Source organism: Petaurus breviceps, unplaced genomic scaffold (assembly GCF_028583685.1).
Source record: "Petaurus breviceps papuanus isolate PSGF00001 unplaced genomic scaffold, PetGlider_PUasm1.0 216, whole genome shotgun sequence".
Lineage (NCBI taxonomy): Eukaryota > Metazoa > Chordata > Mammalia > Diprotodontia > Petauridae > Petaurus > Petaurus breviceps.
In genome coordinates this window covers 2,276,739-2,304,360 of record NW_027185867.1, presented here as the reverse complement: position 1 = coordinate 2,304,360, position 27,622 = coordinate 2,276,739, and the positions used below count along the sequence as shown (strand labels likewise).

At 35.5% G+C, this 27,622-nt stretch overlaps 1 protein-coding gene across 1 annotated transcript in view; it reads left to right on the top strand.

Moving 5' to 3' along the window:
* Nucleotides 1-27,622, top strand: part of SLC38A1 (solute carrier family 38 member 1) — a 96,795-nt gene that overhangs the window by 22,469 nt on the left and 46,704 nt on the right. Inside the window, exons 5-8 of the mRNA XM_069094171.1 lie at nt 4,260-4,333; nt 5,815-5,907; nt 6,276-6,357; nt 7,249-7,331. Of these exons, the coding sequence (XP_068950272.1) occupies nt 4,260-4,333; nt 5,815-5,907; nt 6,276-6,357; nt 7,249-7,331 (332 nt within the window). The remainder of the gene's footprint in view (nt 1-4,259; nt 4,334-5,814; nt 5,908-6,275; nt 6,358-7,248; nt 7,332-27,622) is intronic.

The window sequence follows — 27,622 nt, the reverse complement described above, 5'->3', positions numbered from 1 at the left end:
TTTGGATCTGAATAACACATCTGTGGGTTTTGCCCCTCCTTTGAACTCTAATAGGCTGCTGCTAGACCCAACTACTGTTAGCTAGCTGGAAGCTCACAGAAACTGCAACTGCAGGGCCTGCTTTGGTCTGAGCTCCATGTCCTGATTATCAGACTAAACTGAGGACTGCTCAGTTCTGTTCCTACTCCTTTCCCAGTACACAGCTTTGGGCCCCTGATCCCTTCTGTTTGGACTCCTACCCCTAGCCTTCTGCACCAGATTTGCAACCCAACTCTAGGGTACCAGGGACAGAGATGCCTCTTGACACATATTCTTGCTCCATAGATAATGATAGGCCTACCCCCACATAGCATATCCAGGACTTCTTCTTGTCCCAATACTTAACAACAGCTCCCAGCTCAGTCTCTGCCTTGGAAAGATTCACACAGTGTTTTCCTTGCTAAATCCTGTCCCTTGTCCACAGACCTCTCTGTCTTTTTAGAACAACCTAGGCCAAAAAAAAATCTCTCACTGGGATTTTTCCTTGGGTTTCCCAATTGGGAAATTTTTTAGATCTTAGCAGAGTAGTTGTGAGGTGAAGCTAGCCTACTACTTCCTACTCTACTGTTTTGACTGGTCTTTTCAATATGTATCTTACAAAACTATCCTGCTTGTCTGTGATTTTGTCCTTTCTCTTTTCTTCATTAAAGAATTAAATGACTCAGTTTTCTTTCTATTATTTTCTTTTTATTTTGCTAACCTATCCCTATCTCCCTTCTTCCCACCCCACCCCCACCCACTGAAAACAAAAGGCTTGTAACAAATATACTAGTCAAGTGAAACAAATTCCCACACTGATCATGTCCAAAAATATGTCTTTTTCTCCATTTTGAATCTATTACGTATCTGTTAATAGATATGTAGCATGCTTCACTATGGGGCCTCTGGAACTGTGGTTGTCATTGCATTGATCAGAGTTCTTAAGTCTTTCAAATTTTTTTTTCTATAATAATGTCATTACATAAAATTTTCTCCTGGTTCTATTTGCTTTATTCACTAGTCTGCTCCAGTTTCTCTGAAACCATCTTATTCATAATTTCTTATGGCACAATAATATTTCATTACATTCATATACCATAATTTGTTCAGCCATTCCACAATTGATTGTCAACTATTTAGTTTCTGGTTCCTTGTCATCACAAAAAAAGCTTCTATACATATTTTTTTCATACCTATTCATCTACATGGCACAGTGAATATAGAGATAGACTTAGAATCAGGAAGACTTTAAGTTCAAATCCTGTTAGGTGTGATTCTGGGCAAGTCACTTGAACTCTCTTAGCCTTTGTTTTTTCATCTGTAAAATAGATTTAAAAATAACACCAATTCACAGAGTTGTTATGAAAGCACTCAACTGGAGACCTATTTCTAATTTGATTTTGAACCACTGATGACTAATTTTGGGAGTCCAGACTTTCATTTATTGATGGCTGTGATTTGAGTAATGTTTAGTTTCAAAAAAATTGTCACCTAGTGTCAGGGGGACAAAGAGGTTGAATAAACTAATGAGGGTTAATTTGAAGTGCTAGTTGATGCAACTGAATGCATTTAGATTTTTTTCTCTTAGAAGAAAATATGAAAATAGATTAAATAGAGAAGAAAATAGATTAAAATATGACTGAGCTAGTTTAAACATGAAGATAAGTGACCTACACATATGACCATGGCAGACAATGGCAAACATGAGCTAACCCCAATCCTGTAATTACTGAGTAAGTAGGCATGAAGGCAAGATACTTTTTGAAGACATAACAGAAAAGATGGTGGAGTAGGAGGAAGCACTATATATAGCCCAGGTCTCTCCCACAACTACTCCAACAAAGAGCACCAGACCAAGGAAATCCAAAGAAAAATTTTTGATCAAAGTTTTGAGTTGATCATTTTTTCCATCCCACATAAGCATAGGGATACAGACAGTTTCCTGAGGACACTGACTATAGGGACTGAATTGGGGCCTATGGGTGTTCACCATGGAAAGAAGAGGTCCTGGATCTAGCAGGAATGAGCCTGGTGATGTGCAGGAAGCAGAAACAAAAGCCAACTGTGCTTCTCTTATACTGACTGCTTCCCTGCTGCCTGCAAATATGTTCATGATTTTAAAACCAAAATGAGATTTCTGGAGGAAAGAACTAGAAAAAAAGTGAAAGCTTTGAAGGACAGGTGTATAATGTGAAAAAAAAATAGCGTAGTACAAACTATATAAAGGCTTATCTGAGCAAGAGAATACTTGAAAATTTGAATGGACCAAGTTAATGATTCCATGAAACAACAAGAAATATTTTTTAAAAGTAAGAAGACTTGGGACAGCTAGTTGGCGCAGTGAATAAAGCTCCAGTCCTAGAGTCAGGAGGACCTGAGTTCAAATCCAGCCTCAGACATTTAACATTTACTAGCCATGTGACCTTGGGCAAATCATTTAACCCCAATTGCCCTGCCTTCCCACCTCCAAAAAAAAGTAAGAAGAAATAGGAGAAAATGTAAGGTAACTCAAAAACAACTCACCTAGATAAAAGGATCAACTCCAGACAATTTAAGAAACACTGGACTCCTGAAACCCAGGACCAAAAGGAAGTATACATATCATATTTTGGAAACTACCAAGAGTTATTAGAAGCAGAAGGCAAAGTAAAAATGAAAGAATTTACTGGTCACTCTCAAAAAGAAGCCCCCAAATGAAAACTTCCCAAAATATCACCACCAAAATCTAAAGCCTCTAGGTCAAAGGAAAAAAAAATGCTACAGATAGCCAGAAAAAAAAAAGAATTTAAGTAATAAGGAGCATTAGCTGAATTCTGAATGGCAGGGAGCAAGGTTGGGGAGTGGGGAATGGCGGGGAGTGGCACTGATTAATCATGTCAGACAAGGAAACAGCAAAAATAGACTTGATTAAAAGAAAATTACAAGGAAACTTATCTTATGCTGAGAGGTACCATAAGCAATGAATTAACATCAGAACTTAATGTATGTAAACCAAATGGTATTTAAATATATAAAGGGAAAGCTAACCAAATTATGGAAAGAAATAGCAAAGATATCATTTGCACCTTTCCCTTTCTCCTAACAAACATATGCTTCAGTAACCTGAGCAGGGTCTTTGGGGGTGGAAGCCCTGTCCCTTATTACTATGGAACTGAAGGCTAAGAAGCAAGATGAGCATATTCAGTGAAGATATCAAGTGCTTCACAAATTCTTATGAGAAGAAAATATTTTTATTAAAATAATAAAGACACTTTTAAATACTTAAAACAGAATGGAGACAGCGATATGTTGTGCTTTGAGTATTTGTTTCTATTAAGTCAGGAAATGGGTGAACTCCAAAGCAATACCTTGTCAAAGTTTCTTTTAATCTCTTGAATAAGTAGAATTTCCTGAGTTTAGCACATCTGTTTTCAAAAAAAAAAAAAATCAGAAATAGAAGACTATATGACATACATGTGTGTGTCTTGTTCATTTTTTTCTTATCTCAACTTTGACTTGATTTCTAAGCATTTCAAGTAAATAATCTTTTCTTCAAAAGAGGATAATGAAAACATTAATATAAATATTACAAAAGCATTAATGTAACCGTTCAGATAACCTCTTTTATTTTGCATTAATATTAGGATTCTAACACCAGTTAGGAGATGACTAATCATTATTATAAAAGAACCAGAGGTTTAAAAACAACAAAATTCTCTATTCTCCAAGTATACATATTCAAAAAGGAGTTATAGAATTTTATAGCTAGGAGAAACTAGCATTAAATGATCAAGTTTAAGCCCCTCATTTTAGAAATCATGGAAACTGAGGTTCAGAAGAGTAGTTTGTTGTTGGTTTTTGGTTTGTTTTGTTTTATTTTGTTTTTTGCTTCCAGTTAACACAACATATCACTGGTTTTAAGAGTCTTCATCCCACCTTGCTCCTGTATCCTGTTTAAAAGACGAGACACTAATGCATATGTAAAATATTTAAAAATTGCCTATATAGATCCAAGAATTGGGGTTTTAAACTGGCCAAGTTTTTTTTTTTACAGTTATGTGGGTTCTGATTAGCAATGTTTTTTTTTTTTTTGCTATATTCTTAATGTAGATTTTTAAAGAGGGAATGAGTAATAGACTGCAAACTTTGTGTTCTCTTACGATGATTTTGCCCATTTAAATAAACCTTTGCCTGTCTAAAAGTTCAATTCTAATGACATTTTTTCTTTTTAGCTAATTATAACCATTTTCCCCCCATTTTAGGTTCCTTTTCATTGTAATAACAGGCGTGACTAAGTATTCAATCAACCTTTTGTTGAGATGTTCAGAGAAGACAGGTAAGTTGAGACAAGATCCAATTTAGTTAAGTGGAAGGTCAGAGTGAAAGATTTTTATAATGATTTTATTAGTCAAATTTCCTTTTGCCCTTTCAGCAGCCTGATTATGCAGAAACAGCAACTGGAATAGCAGTCAAGAAATGTCTTTGGTGCTCACCTGGGGCCAAGGCAAAATGTAATATTAATTGCATTGTTTCAGTATACCTAAAACAAGTGAGAAGTGTAATTTAAATGGAACTTTCAATTGGGCTTTTCTCAGTTGAGTATCTTACTCTTAAGAGTTCTACTTTATCCCTCAGTTCATACCATATTTAAGAACAAGTATCCTATGTCTTCAGGTTGTAATCTCCAGGTTTTAAAAGGAAATTAATTTATTCATTGTCTCTTGGGCAAGTTCGAGAAAGAAAACATTACTTCTGAACTAACCTCAAAGTATCTACTACTGAATCACCTTAAGAGTGTAATCCCTGAAGGTTGATTTTCTATTCTTGTTCTATACTGCATTATATTTGCAATATATTTTCTACATTAGCCAGAGCATTTAGATACTTCTTATTGTACACAGACAATTATAAAAACCTAGAAGACTTGGTTCTAAATCGAGGATCTAGCTATTTTTTTTTCTTTGAGCACTAGTTTTTGGAAAACATGAATATTTTGAGCATAAGTCATAAAGAAATGTAAACAGGATATTTTTTTAAAAATTGAATTTGTCTTCCCATAACCATTTAGATCAGCACCTTAACTGCTTTGAATTTCAGTTTGTTTGCATTGTGCTCTGACAGATATATCTGTCATTCTCATTTTCTTCCTCAGTATTTTGATAGCTTGATTTTAACTGAGGTCATTATCAAAATTGCCTGATTCCTAGTGCCATGACTTCTATGAGCACCCCAAGTAAATTCTTTTATTTATCAAATATGGTCCTTGATAGAATGAAATTAAGAAAAACACATCAACCCAAAAAGAAAAAGAAAAAGACACATAAAACCCAGTTCCATACAACTTCAATTACTTCAGTCAAGGCAAAAAATTTAGTCTAAGCTTGATTATTTGAGCTATTTAAAGCAAAATACTTTTTTTTACGGTGGGGAGGAGAGGAGCATCATCAGTGTAATTGCATTAGTCCTCTATTTCATTTTTACTAAGTAGACTGGGCCTAGAAATAAGATTTAAACACCAAGAATATCCAAAGTAGAACTTTGTTTATTTGAAAAAATAAAAAATAAGCCATTAAATCACTTTGTATGCTTTAACAGTCAAATACAAAATGAGAAATAGTGATCACTCTTAACATCTAAATATGTTTAATAAAGAATTTTTGAAATAATACTTCCTTCAACCTTATGAAAGCCCAGAACACTGCCTGGTTTTGGCAGGGTAGGAGTAACAGGATTGAAGAATGATCACTGGATCTTGGTTGTTTTGTTTTAATAAAATTTTATTTCTGTCACTTTTTATATTCCCTTAAATTCATACAGGATGTTTGAATTTTGAAAATATGGGTGAGAAAGTCTATGGCACCAAAGGGAAGTATGTCATATTTGGAACCACCTTTATCCAGAACATGGGAGGTAAATGCAACACAATCTTCCCCCCTTGTCTCTCTCCTCTAACTCACTCCCTAACAAACATGTCTCTGCACACACTTTAAAGTGGAATGACTAAAAATATTTTTCTTTTTAGTAATTGTGTTTCGGTGTCCTCATCGATTTAATGTTATAAAACCATGGACATTACCTGCCCTTATAGCTAAAATGATATGTGATATGCAGTATAGACTAATCTCATTTTTTGCTTATGGACAAATAATTGCCAGACTTTGGCAATACTGGTTTTCTGTCTTAATGCATTAATCTGAGAACAAGGCTTTGTAACATTTTGTATGCAATATGAATTACAGTGTCTCCTTTCTAAAAAATGTTCTTATTTTCCTCCGTAGCCATACTGCTCTACCTTTTTATAATAAAAAATGAACTGCCCGGTGTCATAAAAGTTTTTATGGGAAAGGAAGATAAATTTTTGTAAGTTAAAAGGCTATTTTTTGTTCTGATTTTAAATTTATATGTGATCTAATCAGAGTTTTGATCTTAATAAAATTCTAATTGACTGAACTTTTGTTAGACTGATTTGGGATGAGAAAAATAAAGGGAAAAAAATGCCAAGACATGTGGATAGAAAGCTTAAAAGGTTTGGTAGATGAAAACTCATTTAATATGCAACAAAGGCATGCTTTTGGAATTTTCTAGGATCCTAAACTGAAGCCTGTATCTAGTTTACATGAAATGAAATTTATGGCAGGATTTTTCAACAGACTTATAGCTTGCAAGAATAGAAGGTATAACCACATTGCTGAAGTAAGGACATGCTAGGAATGAGTGACTTATATGATATGGGCCTTCCCACAAAGGTTTCAAGTAGTCTCGGACACATCTGACCTACAAGTCATACTCTGATTCCATTTCATTATCAATTCCTTTTCACTGTTATTTTTTCCTGTTTTCCTTTAAGGAAAAATTATAGAAGCCTATAGTCCCAAACCACTCATTCTTATAGTAACATGGTAAATATAGGGAAGCAGTGGGAAAAAAAATACCTACCTCTCATGAATGTTTACTTGCTGACATTGGCTTTACAAAACACACTCAAAAAGTTTTCTTTTAATAATTTATAGTATGTATGTCTTTTAAACTGATTGAGTTTGATGTGTGCATTCAATTTTGAAGTCATTTCAATAATCCAAAATGGATGCTATATTTCAAACAGTGGGTAAGAAGAAAAAAAGTATTAGAAAGGTAAAATTACATAAAATCTTAAGTCATGGGAAAGGAATAGGAAATATACTATAAAATTGTTATTTGAGTGAAAATAAGTTTTTAACAAAATGTTTCTTTAATATTTCAAATATCTTACAGAGCATGGTATGTGGATGATCGAGTACTAATTATATTAGTTACCGCAATTATTATTTTTCCTCTCTGTCTCATGAAGAACTTAGGTAAGGAAAGATTCTGTATTACCGTACTTTTAATTGTGCCTAAGTGAATTAAAGACCCAGAAAAATGCATCTACTTTCATGTCTGTTGTTACTAGTATAAAGAGGAAACATGCATCTCAGATTCAACCTCAAGAATTTGTGCCCTCTGCTATAGCACATCTTTTATGCCCATTCTTCCTCATTTTTCATTGCTAAGGTATCTCCTTCCACTATTTCCTCTTAGATGAAGAAGTGGCCCTCTTCTTGACAAAGAAATGTCTGCATCTCTAATCATGATAGCAGTTTTCATTACTTCTTTCAACTTTCTCATGCAGTCTCTAAGCAAGTACCAGGGTCTGTCTCCACTAGGCCACATAGAATCAGTGGGATACATTTTATTGCATCCATCGGTAGCTATAAAGCTAACAGATTGGTCATATTCTTACTTCCTGCTACATGAAAATCTCTAAAAGTTTGTTGGACAAAAGGTTCTGACAAATATAAGCATTCCCCACTATCCACTGATACTCCTCCTGCTCCTTCTTCACTGATTCTCACCATCCAAGACACTAATGATTCTCCCATCCTTTGGGTAAATCTGCTTAATATATCAGTAATCTGTTGAGTGAAATCCTCAATTATCTCCCTGAACACTGTTTAGCCTCCCTGATTCTGCTGCTTTCTTCTCAGTATGGAGAGAGCTTCTGCCCTTGTAAAAGCTTCTTCATGAAACAATGTATTGCTTGCTCCCAATGCGCTCTCCTGGGAGTTGTCGTAGCAACTAGTCTCAGCCTCTACCAAAACTGTATGAACTTTCCTCCTGTTACTTTTCTGTTTCTTTTTCTGAGCCAAATTCACAACAGTTCCACTACCTGAGACCCTCTAGCTCTCTCTTCTAAAAAAGAGTCCGAATGCTGGAACACAGTCAATTCCCTTTGCATTTGAGTTTTCTCTTGCAACATCTTGTCTCTGCTTTTACACATAATACAGGAACCTGCTGTCTTGAGTATATTCCTACTGTCTTCAGGATCAAATATGAAGCCCTCTATTTGGCACCTAAACCAGCCCCTTCTACACACTGCCTCCAACTCTCTCCCAGGTTTTATTGGTACTCTTTGCAAACATGTTTCTAAATCTCTAGGTTCTCTCTGCTCCCAGTTTTCTCAGAGCCCTGTACTACGGAGGCATAAGGCAAATCCTCCCATCCCGGGATAGCCATTTCTTCTTCCAAATCCTCCAAGTAGAGGTCTGATACCTTATGATCCCATCCTTATCGCCATTTGTACTGCAATATTTGCAGCACCCGTGATCAATATAAATATACCTGCACAGTACTCAATTACAAAATATAACAGACTCTCCATATATAAGCAAAAGCAAAACATGTGGACACCAAAAAACTGAATCCCCAAACCAGGAAGCCAATTCCATCATAGCAGTAAAGAAGTTAATGCACCACAATGTAGCAGAGAGCCACACCATCCTTTAGCCTTCCCACAAGCCAGCACAAACCTAGCTGTCATAACAGGTGACAAAAAACCAACTTTGACTCACAAGCCTGTCTGTCTCCCTGCTATAAGTATGCTGTCCTCTAACCGTCTATCTGGCTCTGACTCCCAGATTCCTATAGGCTCTGTTCTACCCTTCAGCAAACTTTTCCTACCACAGGCTCCATGTGATTGCATTCAGCCTATTAGGGGACAGAGTATATTTTCAAAGCAGGGAAGGTCTTCAAATTACCATTATCATCACAACTCACAAATTCAGTTTATTGTTGACTTCTCACTCTTACTTCAAATATCTAATTCACAGAAAAATCTTATTTGTACCTTCACAACACCTGTCATATACATCTTTTCTTTTCTGATGAAACAACCAAATTAGTTCACACCCTATCACTTCTCTCTCATTTGACTGCAATAGCCTTCTAAAGGTTTCTCTACCTCAGGTCTCTCCCCATTCCAGTCGGTCCTTCATTCAGCTGCCAAGGTGTTGGGTTTTTTCCCTAAAATGTAGTTCTAGACCATATTACTGATTTTTCCCCTTCAAGGAACTGTCTTGAGTATATTCCTATTATCTTCAGAATTAAATATGAATTCCTCTATTTGGCATATAAAGCTCCACCTAACCTGGACTTTTCCTACCTTTTCAGCCTATGTGTAACTTACTATCTTCCTCATGTACACTTATGATCCAGTCACATTGGTCTACTTGCAGTTCCTCTAACAGGTATCTCCATCTCCTGTCTCTGTACTCTTGAAGTAATTGTTACACCTGCTTAGAATGCTCTACTCCCTCAACTAGGCCACTTAGTTTCTTTTTTATATAATTTGTTTTTTCAAATGACAAAAATCTACTTTCTCTGCCTTTTATCTCCCTCCCACCATTAGGAAACAAACAAACAAAAAACAACAGAACATATTTAACAAATGTGCATAGTTAAGCAAAACCAAATTCTCATATTGGTCATATTTAAAAAAAAACTATGTCTCAATCTGATCCTTAGGAATTAAGCAGCATGTTTCATCTGGAATTGTGATTGGTCATTTTTGTGGATCAAAGTTCTTAAGTCTTTTAAAGTTTTTTGTCTATACAGTGTTGTTATTTTCATTCACTTGGTTCTACTCAATTGTATCATTTCATACATGTCTTCTCAGATATTTCTGAAACTGCCCTTTTGATAATTTCTTACAATGCATTATTCCATATATTAATATACCATAATTTTTTCATATGTTTGTATATTGATGGACATCCCCTTAATTTCTAGTTCTTTACTACCCCCAAATAGTTGCTATGTTATTGTACATATTTTCTTCTTTCTTTGATCTCTGGTATGCTGACATACCGTGTTTCCCCAATAATAAGACCTATCCCGAAAATAAGCCCTCCCCTTACTGTGTAAGATTCCTCTAAAATAAGCCCTCCCCTGAAAATAAGCCCTATTGAGATTGCTACTGTAGTGAAGGTGATCCCCTGCGCTACACACTACATTACGGTACCCTCTGTATGCACCGTCCCCCCCGCCCCCCGGGTGAAACGCACGCCGCGCTCCGAGCTGCATCCAATCAGAGCTGCAGCAGTGAGCGCGTCATCCTGTTCTTTATTGAATTCATTATTGAATAAAGGTACATTTTTTTGTTCACATTTACCTGTTTATTAAAATTGCTGTCAATGTTCATTAAAATAAGCCCTCCCCTGAAAATAAGCCCTCTGGTGTTTTTCTGTCCAAAAAAATAATAAGACAGTGTCTTATTATCGGGGAAATATGGTAGTAGGTGTATGAAGTTTAATAACTTTTTTGTTATAGCTGCAAATAACTTCCCAGAATAACTGAGCCAATTCACAAGTCTTGTGCACCTTTTTGATAAAGTTGCCAATCCCCATGGGTGTGAGGTGAAAACCTAGAGTTGATTTAATTTACATTTCTCTAATTATTAGAGGTTTGAAGCATTTTTGTTTATGGCTCTTGGTATCATGGATTTCTTCCTTAGAACACTGCTTGATCATTTATTAACTTGGGAATGGCTCCTATTCTTTTAAGCTTGGAAATGTGCTCCTTATCAGGACACTCACTACAAAGTTTCTTCCCAGTTACCTGCTTCCTTTCTAATTTAACTTCATTGATTTTGTTTGTATAAAATTTTAATTTCATTTAGTTATATATTAATATATAATATACTATAATATATAATCACTAATAAATATATATTAAATTGTCCATTTCATTTTTAAAAATTTGCTAATTTATTTTTCCTCAATTACATGTAAATCAATTTTAACATTCTTTTTTTTCATATTTTGAGTTCAAAATTCTCCCCTTCCCTCTCCCCAAACCATATTGATAAATCAACCAATCTGACATAGGTCATACATGTGCAGTCATGCAAAACATATTTCCATGTAAGTCATGCTGTGAAAGAAAAAAACAGACAATTTTTATAACCCTAAATAAAGGAAGTAAAGAAAAAGTATCTTCAATCCATATCCAGACTCCACCAGTTCTTTCTCTGGACATGGACAGCACCTTTTATCATAAATCCTTCAGAATAGTCTTTGATCATTATATTGCTGAGAATAGGTAAGTTATTCACAATAGATCATCATACAATATTGCTGTAACTGTATACAATGTTTTCCTGATTCTGCTCATTTCACTTTGCATCAGTTCATGTAAATTTTTCCAGATTTTTCTGAGAACATGTTGCTTATCATTTCTTATAGCACAATACTGTTCCATCACAATAGTATACAACAACTTGTTCAGCCATTCCTCAAATGATGGATCTACCCTTAATTTCTATAAATATTTTTCCCATATATTTTTAGTTTTTCTTGCTTTGGCATACAGACTTAGTAGTGTTATTGCTGGTTCAAAGTGTATGCACAGTTTTATAGACCTTTGGGCATAGTTCCAAATTGTTCTCCTGCATGGGTGAATCAGTATACATATTCACCATACTAGGGTTATAATTTTCCCTCACCCCCTCTGACATTTATCATTTTCCATTTCTGTCATGTTAGCCAATCTGATTAGTGTGTGGTGGCAGTTCAGAAATGTTTTAATTTGCTTTTCTCTAATCAATAGATTTAGAAGAATTTTTCTTATGACTGTAGATAGCTTTGATTTCTTCTTCTGAAAACTACCTGTTCATACTCTTTGATCATTTATCAATTGATAAATGACTTATTTCTACAGAGTTGACTCAATTTTCTATATATTAGAGAAATGAGGTCTTTATCCAAAAATCTTTCTTTAAAAATGTTTTTCATAGTAATGATTACTATGTATCTCCCTCCATGTTATTTCCCCATTTATCTTTCTCCTTTCACCCTATTCATTCTCAAAAGTGTTTTGCTTCTGACTTTTACTTCCCCCAATCTGCCCTCTCTTCTCTCAGCCCCACCCATTTCTTTTCCCCTTCCCATCCTACTTTCTTAGATGATAAATACCAAGTGTGTATGTTATTCCTACTTTGAGCCGATTCTGATGAGAGTAAGGTTCATGTGTTCCTCTCACCTCTACCACTTCCTCATTCTTCCCCCCACTGTAAAATCTCTTTCCTACCTCTTCAATATCAGATAATTTACCCCATTATCCTTCCCTCTTCCCCTTTCTCCCAGTGCATTCTTCTTTCTCACTCCATAATTTTATTTTTTTTTAGATAAACAACCTATCATATTCAACTCCCACCCATACTTCCTGTCTACGTATACTCCTTCTAACTGCCCTGAAAATGAGAAAGTTTAAGTCACAAGTGTCATTTTCCCATGTAAGAATGTAAACAGTTTAACTTATGATTTCTCTTTCCTCTTTACCTTTTTATGCTTCTTTTGAGTCTTGTATTTGAAAGTCAACATTTCTATTCAGCTCTGGCCTTTTCATCAAGAATGCTTAAAAGTCCTCAATTTCATTTAATATCTATTTTCCCCCTGAAGGATTAGACTCAGTTTTGGGGGGAAAATGATTCTTGGTTGCAATCTCAGCTCCTTTGCCCTCCAGAATATAATATTCCAAGCCCTCTGATACTTTAGGGTAAAAACTGCTAAATCTTGTGTTATCTTGACTGTGGCTCCACAATGTTTGAATTATTTCTTTCTGGCTGCATGCAATATTTTCTCCTTCACCTGGTAACTCCACAATTTGACTATAATATTCCTGGGAGTTTAATTTTTGGATCTATTTCAGGAGGTGACCAGTGAATTCTTTCCATTTCTATTTTTCCCTTTAATATTGCAGAATCAGGGAAGTTTTCCTCTATAATTTCATGAAAGATGGTGTGTAGGCTCTTTTTTTATCATTTCAAGTAGTCCAATAATTATTAACTTATCTCTCTTAGATCTATTTTCCAAGTCAGTTGTTTTTCCAATGAGATATTTTATACTGTCTTCTATTTTTCATTCTTCTGATTTTATTTTATTGTTTCTTGGTATCTCATAAAATCATTAGCTTCTACTTGTTCAATTCTAATTTTTAAGGAATTATTGTCTCCAGTGAACTTTTGTACCTCCTTTTCCATTTGGCCAATTTTGATTTTTAAGGAATGAATTTTTGTTTACCTTTTTTGATGCATACACTTTTATTTTCAAGGTATTCTTCTCTTCATTGGATTTTTGTCCCTCTTTTACAATGTAGCCTATTCTGATTTTTAAGGTATTGGGTTTTTTTTCAGTATTTTTTCTTCCTCCTTCACCAAGCTGTTGACACTTTTTTCATTATTTCTTGCATTGCTCTCATTTCTTTCTCCAATTTTCCCTCTATATCTCTTACTTGCTTTTTAAAATTCTTTTTCAGTTTTTCCATGCCATGGGGTCAATTCAAATTTTTCTTTGAGGCTTTAGATGTAAGAGTATTGACTTTTTTGTCTCATATGAGTTTGTGTTTTAATTGTCCTTGTTACAATAGTAACTTTCTATACTCAGGATCTTTTTTTCTGCTGTTTGCTCATTTTCCAGCCTGTTTCTTGACTTTTAACTCTATGCTAAAGTGGGACACTGCTTCTTGGGTGGAAGGGCATTATCACAAGCTTTAGACATTTTATGCAGATTCCAGGAAGTGGCAAATTTTCAGTTCTTTTAAGATGATATGATCTAGGGAGAAGTATGTTTCCTACTCTCCTGTACTCTGCACTGGTTTGTGAGCAACCACAAGTGCTCTTTTCCATTCTGGAGCTGTGACCAGGGTACCTGCTCCCGGTGTGCTAGTGCTTCTCCTGACCCTGGGGCTAAAACACAGGACTGTGACCCAGATCCAGGTATGGGCAATGTAATAGACCAACACCCAGTACCATCAAAGAGACTCCTATAATCTCCTTCTGACCAGTTGTCTAACCCCCTTACTATCTAGGGGCTAAAAGAAACCTCCACTGCCACCACAGATCCAGTCACTCCAAAGTCCTGCTTCTGGTTTACTGGGGCCTGTTCAGTGCCACTGTGGCCTGTTCTGAACTGTACTCCTCTTTTACCCTGGTGCAACAGATCTTTCCTGCCAACTTTCCAAGTTATGTTAGGTTGAAAATTTTTCACTCCATTCTTTTTTTCAAGTTCTGCCACTCTAGAACTTATTTTGGAACATTATTTAAAGTGCTTTGGAGTGTTTGGGAAATGCTCAGTCAAGTTTTTCCCTTTTCTCTGCCTTCTTGGCTACACCTCCTTTTCCATTTTATCTTCTTTAATTTTCTCCAGCCCTTTTTTGGTCATGAATTCTTCCCTCTATCATAGATCTGAAATTTCTGTAATTTCTTCCTTGTGCCTCTGATTTGTTTTTGATGTCACTCTATCTGTGACTTTTGGAGTTTTTCTTCATATTTTATATGAGATGTTAGTCTCTACATACTCTCTGCCAAAGTGCATTCCAGTTTTTCTTTATTCTCTCTCTCTTTTTTATTTTTTTGTTTACATAATTCATTTCCACAAGATTTTGAGTTACAAATTTTCTCCCCATTTATCCCCTACCCACCACCCCAAAATAGTGCTCCCACTGAATATTGCCTCCCCCAAACTCCTCTCTCCCATATCTTTCCTGATTCCCCCTCCAACTTTCCAGTAGGGCACAGTGTATCTCTAAGCCCCAGTGCCTGTATATCTTATTTCCCAGTTACTTGTAAAAAATACTACTACTACTAATATATATATATATATATATATATATATATATATATATATATTTTTTTTTTTTTTAAACATTTGACTTTAAAACTTTGAATTCCAGATTCTTTCCCTTCCTCCCTCATCACCCACCCTTAGTGGGAAGATAAGCAATTCAATATAGTTTGTACATAGCTATGCAAAACATTTCCATAGTGGATATATTGTGAAAGACTAATTATATTTCCCTCCATCCTATACCACCCCCACTTGTTCTATTCTCTACTTTGATCCTGTCCCTTTTCAAAAGCAGGTGCTTTCAACTTCCCTCCCCCACAGCCTGCCCTCCCTTCCATCACCCCGCCTCTAATCACCTCCCCCCCCCCACTCTCCTCTAGGGTGAAATACTCTATTGAGTGTGTATGTCATTCCCTCCATGAGCCAAATTCAATGAGAATAAAGTTGACTCATTCCCTTTTGCTTTCTTATTCTTCCCCTCCATTGTAACATTTTTCCCTTGCCTCTTCTATATGAGATAATTTACCCCATTCTGTCTCTCCCCATCTCCTCTCATAATATTCCTCTTTCACTTTTTAATTGCACCTTTTAAGTATCATCCCTTCCTATTAAATTGGTCCTGTGCCCTCTGTCTATGTATAGCTGTGCACATATATACACACACTCACATATGTATTCATATGCAAATATACCCTCCTATACACACATATATATGTATGTATACATATATATATACATTTATATTCCCTACAACTATTATCATACTGAGAAAAGTTTCATAAGCTACACTTATCATTTTTCCATGTAGGAATGTAAATAGTTCAACTTTGATAAATTCCTTATGATTTCTTTTCCCTGTTTACCTTCTCATAATTCTCTTGCCTCTGAATGTCAAACTTTCAATTCAACTCTGGTTTTTTCATCAAGAATGATTAAAAGTTCTCTATTCCATTGAATGACCATATTTTCCCCTGAAATATGATGCTCAGTTTTGCTTGGTAGGTGATTCTTGGTTTTAATCCCAGCTCCTTTGCCTTCTGGAATGCCATATTCCAAGCCCTTTGATCCCTCAATGTAGAAGCTGCCAGGTCCTGTGTTATCCTGACTATGTTTCCACAATATTCAAATTGTTTCTTCTTGTCTGCTTGTAATATTTTCTCCTTGATCTGGGAATTCCAGGACCTGGCTATAATATTCCTAGAAGTTTTTTTTTTGGAGGGGGTCCTTTTTTAGGAGGTGATTGGTGGATTCTTTCAAATTCTGTTTTGCCCTCTGTTTCTGAAACATTGGGGAAATTTTCCTTGAGAATTTCTTGAAGGATGATTTCTAGGTTCTTTCTTTGATCATGGCTTTCAGGTAGTCCAAAAATTTTAAAATAATGTCTCCTGAATCTATTTTCTAGGTCCGTGGTTTTTCCAATGAGATATTTCACATTGCCTTCTATTTTTTTTTTTTCATTTATTTGGCTCTGTTTAATAGTATCTTGATTTCTCATAAAGTCACTAGCTTCCATTTGCTCCAGTCTAACTCTGAAGAATGATTCTCTTCAGTGACCTTTTGAGATTCTTTTTCCATCTGGCAAATTTGGCTTCTTAAGGCATTCTTCTCCTCAAAAAAGAGGCTCAAAAAGGCAATTGTTGACATTATCTTTAGTGAAATTATTAAGTGTTTCTATAATTTGTTTTTTGATTCACCAATTATTTAGAATCCAATTAAACCATAGCCCTTTCTTCAATGACAATTGATTTAATATAATTTTATTTCATTGTAGTCAATAAAGAATGTGTGCAATGTTTCTGCTTTTCACCATAGGCTTGTGAGTCAATTTTTATAAAAGCTCCATAGATAATTGAGAAATATGGGTACTTCTTTCTGTTTCCAGTCAGTGATCACCAAAAATTTGTCAGATGCTCTTCAAGTTCTTAAATTCTTTCTCCTTTTTTGGTTAGATTTCTCTGGGTATGTAAGGTATAACATTGAGGTCTTCCACTATTACAGTTTATTGCCTATTTCTAATTAAACTTTTTCATTAAATATTTAGATGTTTTAACATTTGATGCATATATGTTTAGCATTGATATTAATTCACTGCCTTTCACTAAAATTTTGTTTCTCTGTTTATTTTTTGATTAAATCTATTTTGCTGTTGCCATGTCTAAGATCATGATCACTTTCCCTTCCATTTTGAGTTCAGCATACTAGATTTAATTTCAGCCCCATATTTTTACTCTTTGTGAATTTATGTTTAGAATGTGTTTCATTTGGGGTGGCCAGGTAGCACAGCGAGTAAGAGCACCAGTTTCAGTGTTGGGATGACCTGGGAATCGAATCTGGGCTAAGACACTTAGCATCCACCCAGAAACACCTGGCCGTGTAACCTTGAGCAAGTTACTTAACCCCAATTGCTTAGGGGTGGCCAGGTGGCTCAGCGAGTAAGAGCACTGGCCCCAGTGTTGGGATGAGCTGGGGATCAAATCTGGGCTCAGACACTTAGCACCACACCCAGAAATAACTGGCCGTGTAAACTTGAGTAAGTTACTTAACCCCGATTGCTTAAAAAAAAAAAAAAAAGAATGTGTTTCATGTAAACAACATATTGATAAATTCCATGTTCCAATCCATTCTGCTTTATTTTATGAGTTTATCACCAAAATGGCATGTTGGGGGTGTACTTCCCTCCATCCTTTTCTCTTGCACTTTTTCTTAACTTTAGTTTCTGCCATATCTTCACAATAAAAAGGTGTGTTCAATAATAGTGTTCTGTGGTTGACTCAATCTGCTTCTTTCCCTCCTCTCTTTCCCTTGACCAGAGCCTAATAACAGGTTCTTAACCCTTCTTTCTTTCCTTTTAATCCCTCTGCTCAATCTACTCTTCCAGTGACAAAGTTTGCATTGATTCAGTTACCTTGAAGTTATCCTTCCTTTTATTCCTCACTTTCCTTTCTCTCTATTTTATCAGTTTCCCCTGTTGAGTGAAAAACTTTCTGCCACACAACTTTGTCTGTCTCTTATACCTTTCTTTGATCAGTTTAGATGAAAGTAAAGTTTAGATGTTGTACATTCCTCCTCTAATGATCATGCTTACTTTCATAGACTTAAGTAACCTGATTATTTTAGATATTTTCCTCCACTCTTCTTCCCTATTTCTTCTTTAGTGTATTTCTCATTAAAAGAATTTAAAGATCGTCGAAACTCTGGAGACCTCTGGAGACCTCTGCCTTAGTTAATTCTCGATGACCCATTATGGAATTAGGATTCTGAGTGAACAAATGTTTCCTTCTATTAGAGTGTGAGCACTAACTATGTAGTGTAATTATTAAAATTTAAACCCTAATTCTTTGTTTAGTCTTTTCCAATTGCTTACTTGTATTTAGCTTTTTGTATTTCTTCTTTTTAAAAAAATTTATTTATTTATTTTTAGTTTTCAACATTCATTTCCACAAGATTTTGAGTTACAAATTTTTCTCCCCATCTCTCCCCTAGCCCCACCCCAAAATAGTGAGCCTACTGATTAACTCTTTGCCCAATCTGTTCTGTTATATCCTCCCCCATCCTCCCTCCAACTCTCTAGTATGGCAAAATGGATTTCTATACCCCCGTACCTGTATATCTTATTTCCCAGTTGCATGTAACATGCATTAACATTTGCTTTTTGAAACTGAGTTCCAGAGTCTTTCCCTTCTTCCCTCCTCACCCACCCCCACTGGGAAGACAAGCAATTCAACAAGGTTGTACATGTGTAGTTATGCAAAACATTTTCATAGTAGTTAAATTGTGAAAGACTAATTATATTTCCCTCCATCTTATTCTGCCCCCCACTTTTTCTATTTTCTGCTCTAACCCTGTCCCTTTTCAAAAGTGTTATAATTACCCTCTCCCCCAATCTTCCCTCCCTTCTATTACCCCTCTCTTATCTCCTTCCCCCCTGCTTTGCTGTAGGATAAGATACCCATTTGAATGTGTATGTTATTCCCTTCTTAAGCCAAATTCAATGACAGTAAGGTCGACCCATTCCCTTCCTGCTCTTCCCCTCCATTGTAACAGTATTCTCTTGCCTTTTTTTTATATGAAATAATTTACCCTAATCTGTCCCTTTCTCCTTCTTCCAATATATTCCTCTCTCACCTAGTAATTTTAAGATATCATCCCTTCTTTTCAACCCATCCTGTGCCCTTTATCTATGTATACATGTACACACATGTGTACACACGAATATATATATTTATTCACACATACACCCTCCTATACATACATATATATGTATATATATATATATATATATATATATATTCACTTCAACTATCCTCATATTGAGAAAAGTCTCATGAGTTACAATTACCGTTCTTCCCTGTAGGAATGTAAATAGTTCAACTTTAATAAGTTCCTTATGATTTCTTTTTCCTGTTTGCCTTCTCATGCTTTTCTTGCTTCTTGTAATTGAAACTCAAATTTTCTGTTCATGCCAGTTTTTTCATCAAGAATGCCTGAAAGTCATCTATTTCATTGAATGACCATATTTTTCCCTGAAGCATTATACTCAGTTAAGCTGGGTAGGTGATTCTTAGTTTTAATCCTATCTCCTTTGACCTCCAGAATATCACATTCCAAGCCTTAATGTAGAAGCTGCCAGATCTTGTGTTATCCTGATTGTGTTTCCACAACAGTAAAATTGTTCCTTCCTGGCTGCTTGTAATATTTTCTCCTTGACCTGGAAACTCTGGAATTTGGCTATGGTATTCCTAGGAGTTTTCTTTTTGGGATCTTTTTCAAGAGGTGATTGATGAATTACTTCAATTTCTATTTTGCCCTCTGGCTCTAAAATGTCAGGGCAATTTTCCTTGAGAAATTCTTGAAAGATGGTGCCTAGGCTCTTTTGTTGATCATTGCTTTCAGGTAGTACAATAATTTTTAAATTATCTCTCCTGGCCATGTAACCTTGGGCAAGTTACTTAACCCAATTGCTTTAAGAAAATTTTTTTAATTGACTCTCCTGGATCTATTTTCCAGGTCAATGGTTTTTCCAATGATATATTTCACATTGCCTTCTATTTTTTCATTTGTTTGGATCTGTTTAATAGTATCTTGATTTCTCATAAGATCATTAGCTTCCAATTGCTCCAATCTAATTTTGAAGGAATTATTCTCTTCAGTGATTTTTTGAATCTTTTCCATCTGGCCAATTTGTCTTTTTAAGGCATTCTTCTCCTCATTGGCTTTTTGGATCTCTTTTGCCATTTGAGTTAGTCTACTTTTTAAGGTGTTATTTTCTTCAGAATTTTTTAGGTCTCCTTTACTAGGCTGTTGACTCTCTTTTCATGATTTTCTTGCATCATTTTCATTTCTCTTCCCAGTTTTTCCTCCACTTCTCTAACTTGATTTTCAAAATCCTTTCTGAGTTCCTCCATGGCCTGTGACCAGTTCATATTTTTCTTGGAAGCTTTTGATGCAAGAATTCTGACTTCATTGTCCTCTTCCAGCTCCATTCTTTGATCCTTTTTGTCCCCAAGAAAGGATTTTATGGTCTGATTGTGCTTCCTCATCTTTCCAATTACTTGACTTTTGAGTTCTTTGCCATGTAGAACTCTGCTTACAGAATGGAGAGAGTTTTGTCCCAAATTGCTGAGGTTTTCCCAGCTGCTGGAGCTATTCATTTGATGTCCTCTCTGCAGTTCCCACAAGCTCTGGCTCACTAGCCACTCACCCCAGGACCACCACCCAAGACCATGATCCACATCCAAACAGGTCAAAGTAAGAGCTATTACCCTCTGAATAGTAACTTGCTCCCCCCATGATCTGCAGGCAAGGAACTCTGAAAGCAGCCACTTGGCACCGCCATGCCTCTGCCACTTATCACTCCAGGGGTAGGGGCCTGACAGCACTCTTCCATACCCTGTCTTCCTCCCCATTCCAACAGAGTTCCACACTGATCTTTTACTTTTTCTTTGGTATTTATGGGTTGAGGGGGTCTGGAAACCACCTCAGCTATTCATGATTCACTCTCCTGAACTCTGCTCTGGCCAGTCTGAATGCTGGTCAGGGCCACTCTAAGGCCAGAACTGTGACTCACTGGGGATTGCACTCAGCTCCTGGTGTCCTGTGATAAACCTTTCCTATTGGCCTGCCAGGCTGCCTTCAGCAGGAGATTTGTTTCTGTCTCTTTGTGGGTTCTGTAGCTTTAAAATTTCTTTAGAGTCATTTTTTTACAGGTAGATGTTATTATACATATATATATATATATATATACATATATATATGCATATACATATATATATATAAAAACATTGGAGATGGTTAGATCTGGAGCCCACTGCAAGTTTGTGCTTTTTCTCCACCATCTTGGCTCTGCTTAACTTTTTGTATTTCTTTTTGCTCTTGCAGTTGTTTGTGTTTGAAAGTTCTTACTTAGTATGATATTTTCATCAAGAGCACTTGGACTTCTATTTCATTAAAGGTCCACTTCCCCCCATCTAGGCTTATTTTTTATTTTTCCAGCTAAGATTTTCTTGGTTGTGAGCCCATATCTTTTGCCTTGTGGAATATCATATTCCAAGCTCTTCACTCATTTTTTTAATTAAATCTCAATAGGTCTTCTTTTTACTTGATTATAGTGTTTCTTCTTTAACCTGGAAGCTCTGGAATGTGACTGTAAAGTTTCTGGGCATTTTCATTTGGGTATTCTTTCAGGAAGTGACCACTGTATTTTTCTGTTTTTGCTTTTCCCTCTAGTTCTGATAATTCTTGGCAGTTTTCTTTCATGTTTTCTTGAAATATGATGTCCAAGTTCTTTTTCTTTTTTTTTTCTTTCTGGAGGGGGAAAGTCAGGGCAGAGAAATTGGGGTTAAGTGACTTGCCCAAGGCTACATGGCTAGTAAGTGTTAAGTGTCTGAGGCCAGATTTCAACTCCCATCCTCCTGACTCCAGGGCTGGTGTTCTATTCAATGCTCCACTTAGCTGCCCCACCAAATTATTTTTGATCCTAGTTCTCAGGTAGTCCAATGATTCTTAAATTATCTTTAGTCTTTTTTTTTATTTCCAGGTCAGATTTTCCTTATATGACATGCCTTTAATATTCTCCTTTTTTAGTCTTTTGACTTTGTTTTAATATTTCTCCCTTGACTGACTCATTGACTTGTTTTGTCATGGAATCATTAACTTCTCTTAGGTCCATTCAATTCTTCAGTCTCTTACTTGGATAAGGTTTTATATCTCTTATAGTATTGTATTAATTCTCCTTCTGTGGTTTTCCTTTAAAGCACTCATGTATTTAATTTTCCCCCCTTTTATTCCAGTTGTGAATTTCCAGTTGTTTATTGAGAGGAATTTTAGAAAAGGAGCATTCTTTACAAAAATGATCAATTTTAATCAACTATCATTGATCAAACTCAACAGAGACAAAGACAGGTAGACATTTTTCACTCTCCCCACTCTACCTTCCTTCTACCCCCTACTGCCTCCACTAGAGTATGGAACAAAGAACCTTGAGCATAGCTTAAGTTTGATAACAATTGCTCAGTGGATTAATTGGCAGAAGGCTAGATCCTTGTCCAGAAGAGAGGCTAAGTGCTAGTCATTGCTCTTAGAGGCAGTGTGAGGAGCACCAGATAATGAGTAGATGTGGTTTGAAGCCCCTGAGAAGGACTGAGGCATTCTATTCTGATTTCTTTTACCTTTTTTTAAATTTTAGACTTAAATACTAAAACTTAAATACATAATGTGAGAAGAAAAATAAACATATAAACTTAAAGATTAAAAGAAACAAAATAAGAAAAGAAAAATGTTATGTGCATGATAGAACATGAGAGAGGATTCAAGATATATAACAATAAATTTCCATCAATATATAATAAATACAATGATAATATAAATATATCAATGTAATATATGATAAATATGAATATATTATAAATACTACACATTGTTTTGAGAGCTGCCCATCTTTTCTTTGTTTCCTTGTAGGTTTTCTATTGTTTTTGTTTTTTTTCCCTTTTCTTCCCACCCCACCCCATGCTATATATATTCATATGTAGATATGTACATACATATATACACATACACACATATATACACACATGCATGCATATATAAACATATATTTTCCCTAACAGAGTCTACTCCTAATCTTTATTTTATTTTTGTGTTTGTATGTATCTCTTATTTCCTATCCCTCCTGACTCCTTTACTTTACTTCTACCTGATACCTTGCCCTCCTATTACTTAACTTGCCTCACCCCCCTGCAAAGATTCCTCCCATTCCCATAAATCTAAACACCATTTTATGTGCCTCTTTGACCTATTCCTTCATCCTCCCCTCTAAATATCCCTCCTTTATCCTCTCCCCTCTCCCTATCCCCTTGGCAATTTATTTCTTTATGAACTTAGAAGACTTTGTACTCTTTTAGATATATATGTATTGCTCCTTTTTGAAGCCATTCCCAATGAAAGTAGGTTTCCAGAATGAACAGCCCCCCTCCTCCATCTAATTCCTCTGTATTGATTCTTCCTCTCACACTTCATTTGTATAAGACAATTACTCTTTTTAGCTGTTCCTGATTGTTTTTACTTTTTGAAGTCATGTCATGCTCAGGTCTACCCCTATCTTTCTTTTACTAATTACTAATAACAATCTTAGACATACTTTTTACATTTTACATATATAAAAGATAAAGAGTCTGTCTTTATTGAGTCTCCTCATGAGATGTTTCACATTCTTTTCTATTTTTTTATTCTTTATATTTTATTTTGTTATTTCTTGATCTCATAACTTCTCTGGCTTCCCTTTGCCCAATTCTGATTTTTAAGGAGTCATTTTCTTCCTTACGACTCTGGATCTCCAAAGGACTCACATGTACAAAAATATTTATAGCACCTCTCTTTGTGGTAACAAAGATCAAGGGGATGCCCATCAATTGGGGAATGGCTGAACAAGTTGTGGTATGTGAATGTAATGGAATACTATTGTGCTATAAGAAATGATGAACAGGTGGACTTCAGAGAAATCTGGAAAGTCTTATATGTACTGATGCTGAGAGAGGGGAGCACTACTAAGAGAACCTTGTACACAATAACAGTCACAGTGTGCAAGGACTGATTTTTATAGACTTAGCCATTCTTAGCAATGCAAGGACCTAAAACAATTCCAAAGGACACATGATGGAATATGCCAGCCACATCCAGAGTCAGAATGCAGAGCAAAGCAGACTATTTTCCTTTGTTGTTTTGTTTTGTTCCTGTTTTGTTTTTGTTTCACTTTGTTTTGTTTTTCTTTCTTATGGTTTTACACATTTGCTATAATTCTTCTATGCAACATGACTGATGTGAAAATGTGTTTAATAGGAATGTATATGTAGAACCCATATCAGACTGTAAGCCATCTTGGGGGGGAGGGGCAAAAATTTAAAGCTTTTGGAAATGAATGTTTAAAACTAAAATAATTTAATTTAAAAAAAGGAAATGGTCAGCAGGCAGACTTCAGCAAAACCTGGAAAGACCTACATGAATTGATGCTGAGTGAAATGAGCAGAACCAGGAGAACATTGTATACAGTAACAGCCACATTGTACAATGATTAAGTTTGATTGACTTGCCTCTTCTCAGCAATGCAAAGATCTAAGACACCTCCAAAAGATTCATGATGGCAAATGCCATCCACATCCAAAGAAAGAACTATGGAATCTGAACATAGATTGAAGCATACTATTTACTCTCTCTTTTGTTGTGCTTTTGTCTTGTTTCTTCTTTCTTGTACTTTTTCCCATTGGCTCTAATTCTTCTTTACAACACAACAGATGTGAAAATTAAAAGTAAATAAATAAATAACTTACACACACCAAAAAAAAAAAGATTCTGGGTCTCCTTTTTTATTTGGCTGACTTTTTTTCATAATCATCTCATTTTTCTTAGATTTTTTTTTAGTTTTCCTTCAATATCTCTCTTTTGATTTTTAAAGTCTTTTTTTAGTTCTATGAATTCTTTTTGGTCAGGTGACCATTTGACATTACTCTTTGGGGTAGAAGAGGGTTTCTTTGCTTCTTGTGAAGATGAACCCTGTTTTTCTCTATTACCTTAGTAACTCTCTATGGTTGGATTTTTTTCTCCTTTGCCTGTACATGTTTTTGTTTATTTGGGGTGTTTTTTGTTGTTAATACTTTAGTTTTTTCAATCACCTGTAGTCCTGGGATATGGGGGATGGTGCCTCTGGCCTAAGATCCTCCTTTAGTTCTCCTCTCTAACCTTGAACCCAAAACAAGACCTCCAGCATCTTGTAAGTGCCCACAGCCAGTAGCAACCTGCTCCATTGCTTCTGCACTCACCATGTGTGAGCTGATTCCTTCTCACCCCAGTTTACATCGTCACAGCACAGCTGGGTCTAGTGTTTCTTATAAGCAGAGGTTCCCTCAGTCTTCCTCAGCTCATACACTGACCTCCGTTTACTTTCTTGTGATGTAAAAGTTCCTCTAGCAGGGGCTGAGGTAGCCTCCCAGACCAGTTAAACCCAGGGTTTCCTGCTTGTTGTTTAAATGGATTAATGACCTTGCCTGAAGGTGTTTACTCTTCTCTTAACTCTACTTATTCTAGGACTTTTTCTCAGATCTTCTCTAATTGCCCCTAGAGGACCCCTGTTCTGCCCCACTCTTATTTATTTTTACTTCTCTGTGTTCTCCCTGAGGTGGTATTTCATCTCTTTTCTGGGGAAAAATCTTGAGAGTTTGTAATTTTCTGACTTATTCTACCATCTTTCCAGAATCCTCTCCATTCTATTCTGATTTCACATGTCACTAAGAGACTTGCATGCAAATTCAAGCAGCACAAAAGATGTGCAGTAGATGTTTGAGTTGCACTACTTAGGATTCATCTTCTCAAATTATTTTTGTGTGGATTCCGTACTCATTCCCAAAACTTGTTGCAGAGTATCAACCCAGTTCAACTTGAGGATGGTTCCACATCAAGGAATAAAGACTTGCAGAACTGTTTCATTTTCTTGATGGGGTTGAGGTTCAGTCACTGGCACTTGCCTTGATAATTGAGGTTGTGATCACCTTTTAGTGATGCTTTCACAACTCTACCAACAATGCATTAATGTACCAATTTTTCCACATCCTCTCCAGCATTTATCATTTTCCTTTTTTGTCATCTTAGCCAATATGACTGGTGAGATGTGGTACCTCAGAATTGTTTTGATTTGCATTTCTCTAATCAATAGTGATTTAGAGCATTTTTTTCATATGCTTATAGATATCTTTAATTTCTTCCTCTGAAAACTGCCTGTTCATATCCTTTGATATTTGAAAAATGTATCATTTTGATATCATTTGATAAATGTAATTTGATATTGATATTTGATAAATGTACTAACTGGGGAATGGTCTGTATTCTTATAGATTTGACTCAGTTCTCTGTATATTTTAGAAATTAGGCCTTTATCAGACACAGGTTGTAGAAATTCTTTCCTAATTTTTGACTTCCCTCTTAATCTTGTTTACATTGGTTATATTTGTACAGAAACTTTTCAATTTAATGTAACCAGAATTATCCATTTTGCAGTTCATAATGCTCTCTTAACTCGTTTGTTCATAAAATCTTCCCTTCATAAATATGACAGGTAAACTATTCTTTGCTCTCCCTGATTGCTTATAATATCAGCCTTTATACCTAGATCATGCACCCATTTAGATTTTATTTTGGTATAAGGTGTTAGATGTAAGCCTATGCCAAGTTTTTGCCATACTATATTCCAGTTTTCCCAGCAGTTTTTGTCAAATGGTGATTTCTTATCCCAGAAGCTGGGGTCTTTGGGTTTTTCAAACAGCAGACTATTATAGTCATTTACTGCTGTGTCTCGTGTACCTAATCTATTCCACTGATCCACTACTCTATTCCTCAGTCAGTACCAAGTACTTTTGATGACTATTGCTTTATGATACAGATTAAAAACTGGTATGGCTAGGCCACATTTCCTAGCATTTCTTATCATTAATTCCCTTGATATTCTGGACCTTTAGTTCTTCCAGAAGGATTTTAAGGATTTTTACTATTTTTTTCTAGCTATATGAAATATTTTTTGGTAGATTGATATTGCACTAAATAATGTAAATTAATTTAGGTAAAATTGACAATTTTATTATATTAGCTCAGCTTAGCGACGAGCAACTGATTTTTTTACCAATTATTTAGATCTGAATTTATTTGTGTGAAAAGTGTTTTATAATTGTGTTCATATAGGCCCTGGGTTTGTTTTGGCAGGTAGATTCCCAGATATTTTATAATGTTCACAGTAACTTTAAATGAAATTTCTCTATTGCATGTTGTTGGATTTCATTAGAAATATATAGTAATGCTGAGGATTCATTTGGGTTTGTTTTATATCCTGCAACTCTGCTAGATTTATTTATTATTTCAAGTAGCCTTTTATTTGATTTTCTAGGATTCTCTAAGTGTATCATCATGTCATCTGCAAAGAATGATAGCTTAGTGTCTTCTTTGCCAAATTTTATTCCTTCAAATTCTTTTTCTTCTCTTATTACTATAGCTAAGCATTTCTAGTACCAAATTGGAAAAGAGGGGTGATAGTGGACATCCTTTTTTAACCCCTGATTTTACTGGAAATGCTTCTAACTTATCCCCATTACATATAATACTTGCTGATGGTTTTAGATAGATGCAGCTTATTATTTTAAGGAAGACTCCATTTATTTCTATACTTTCTAGGC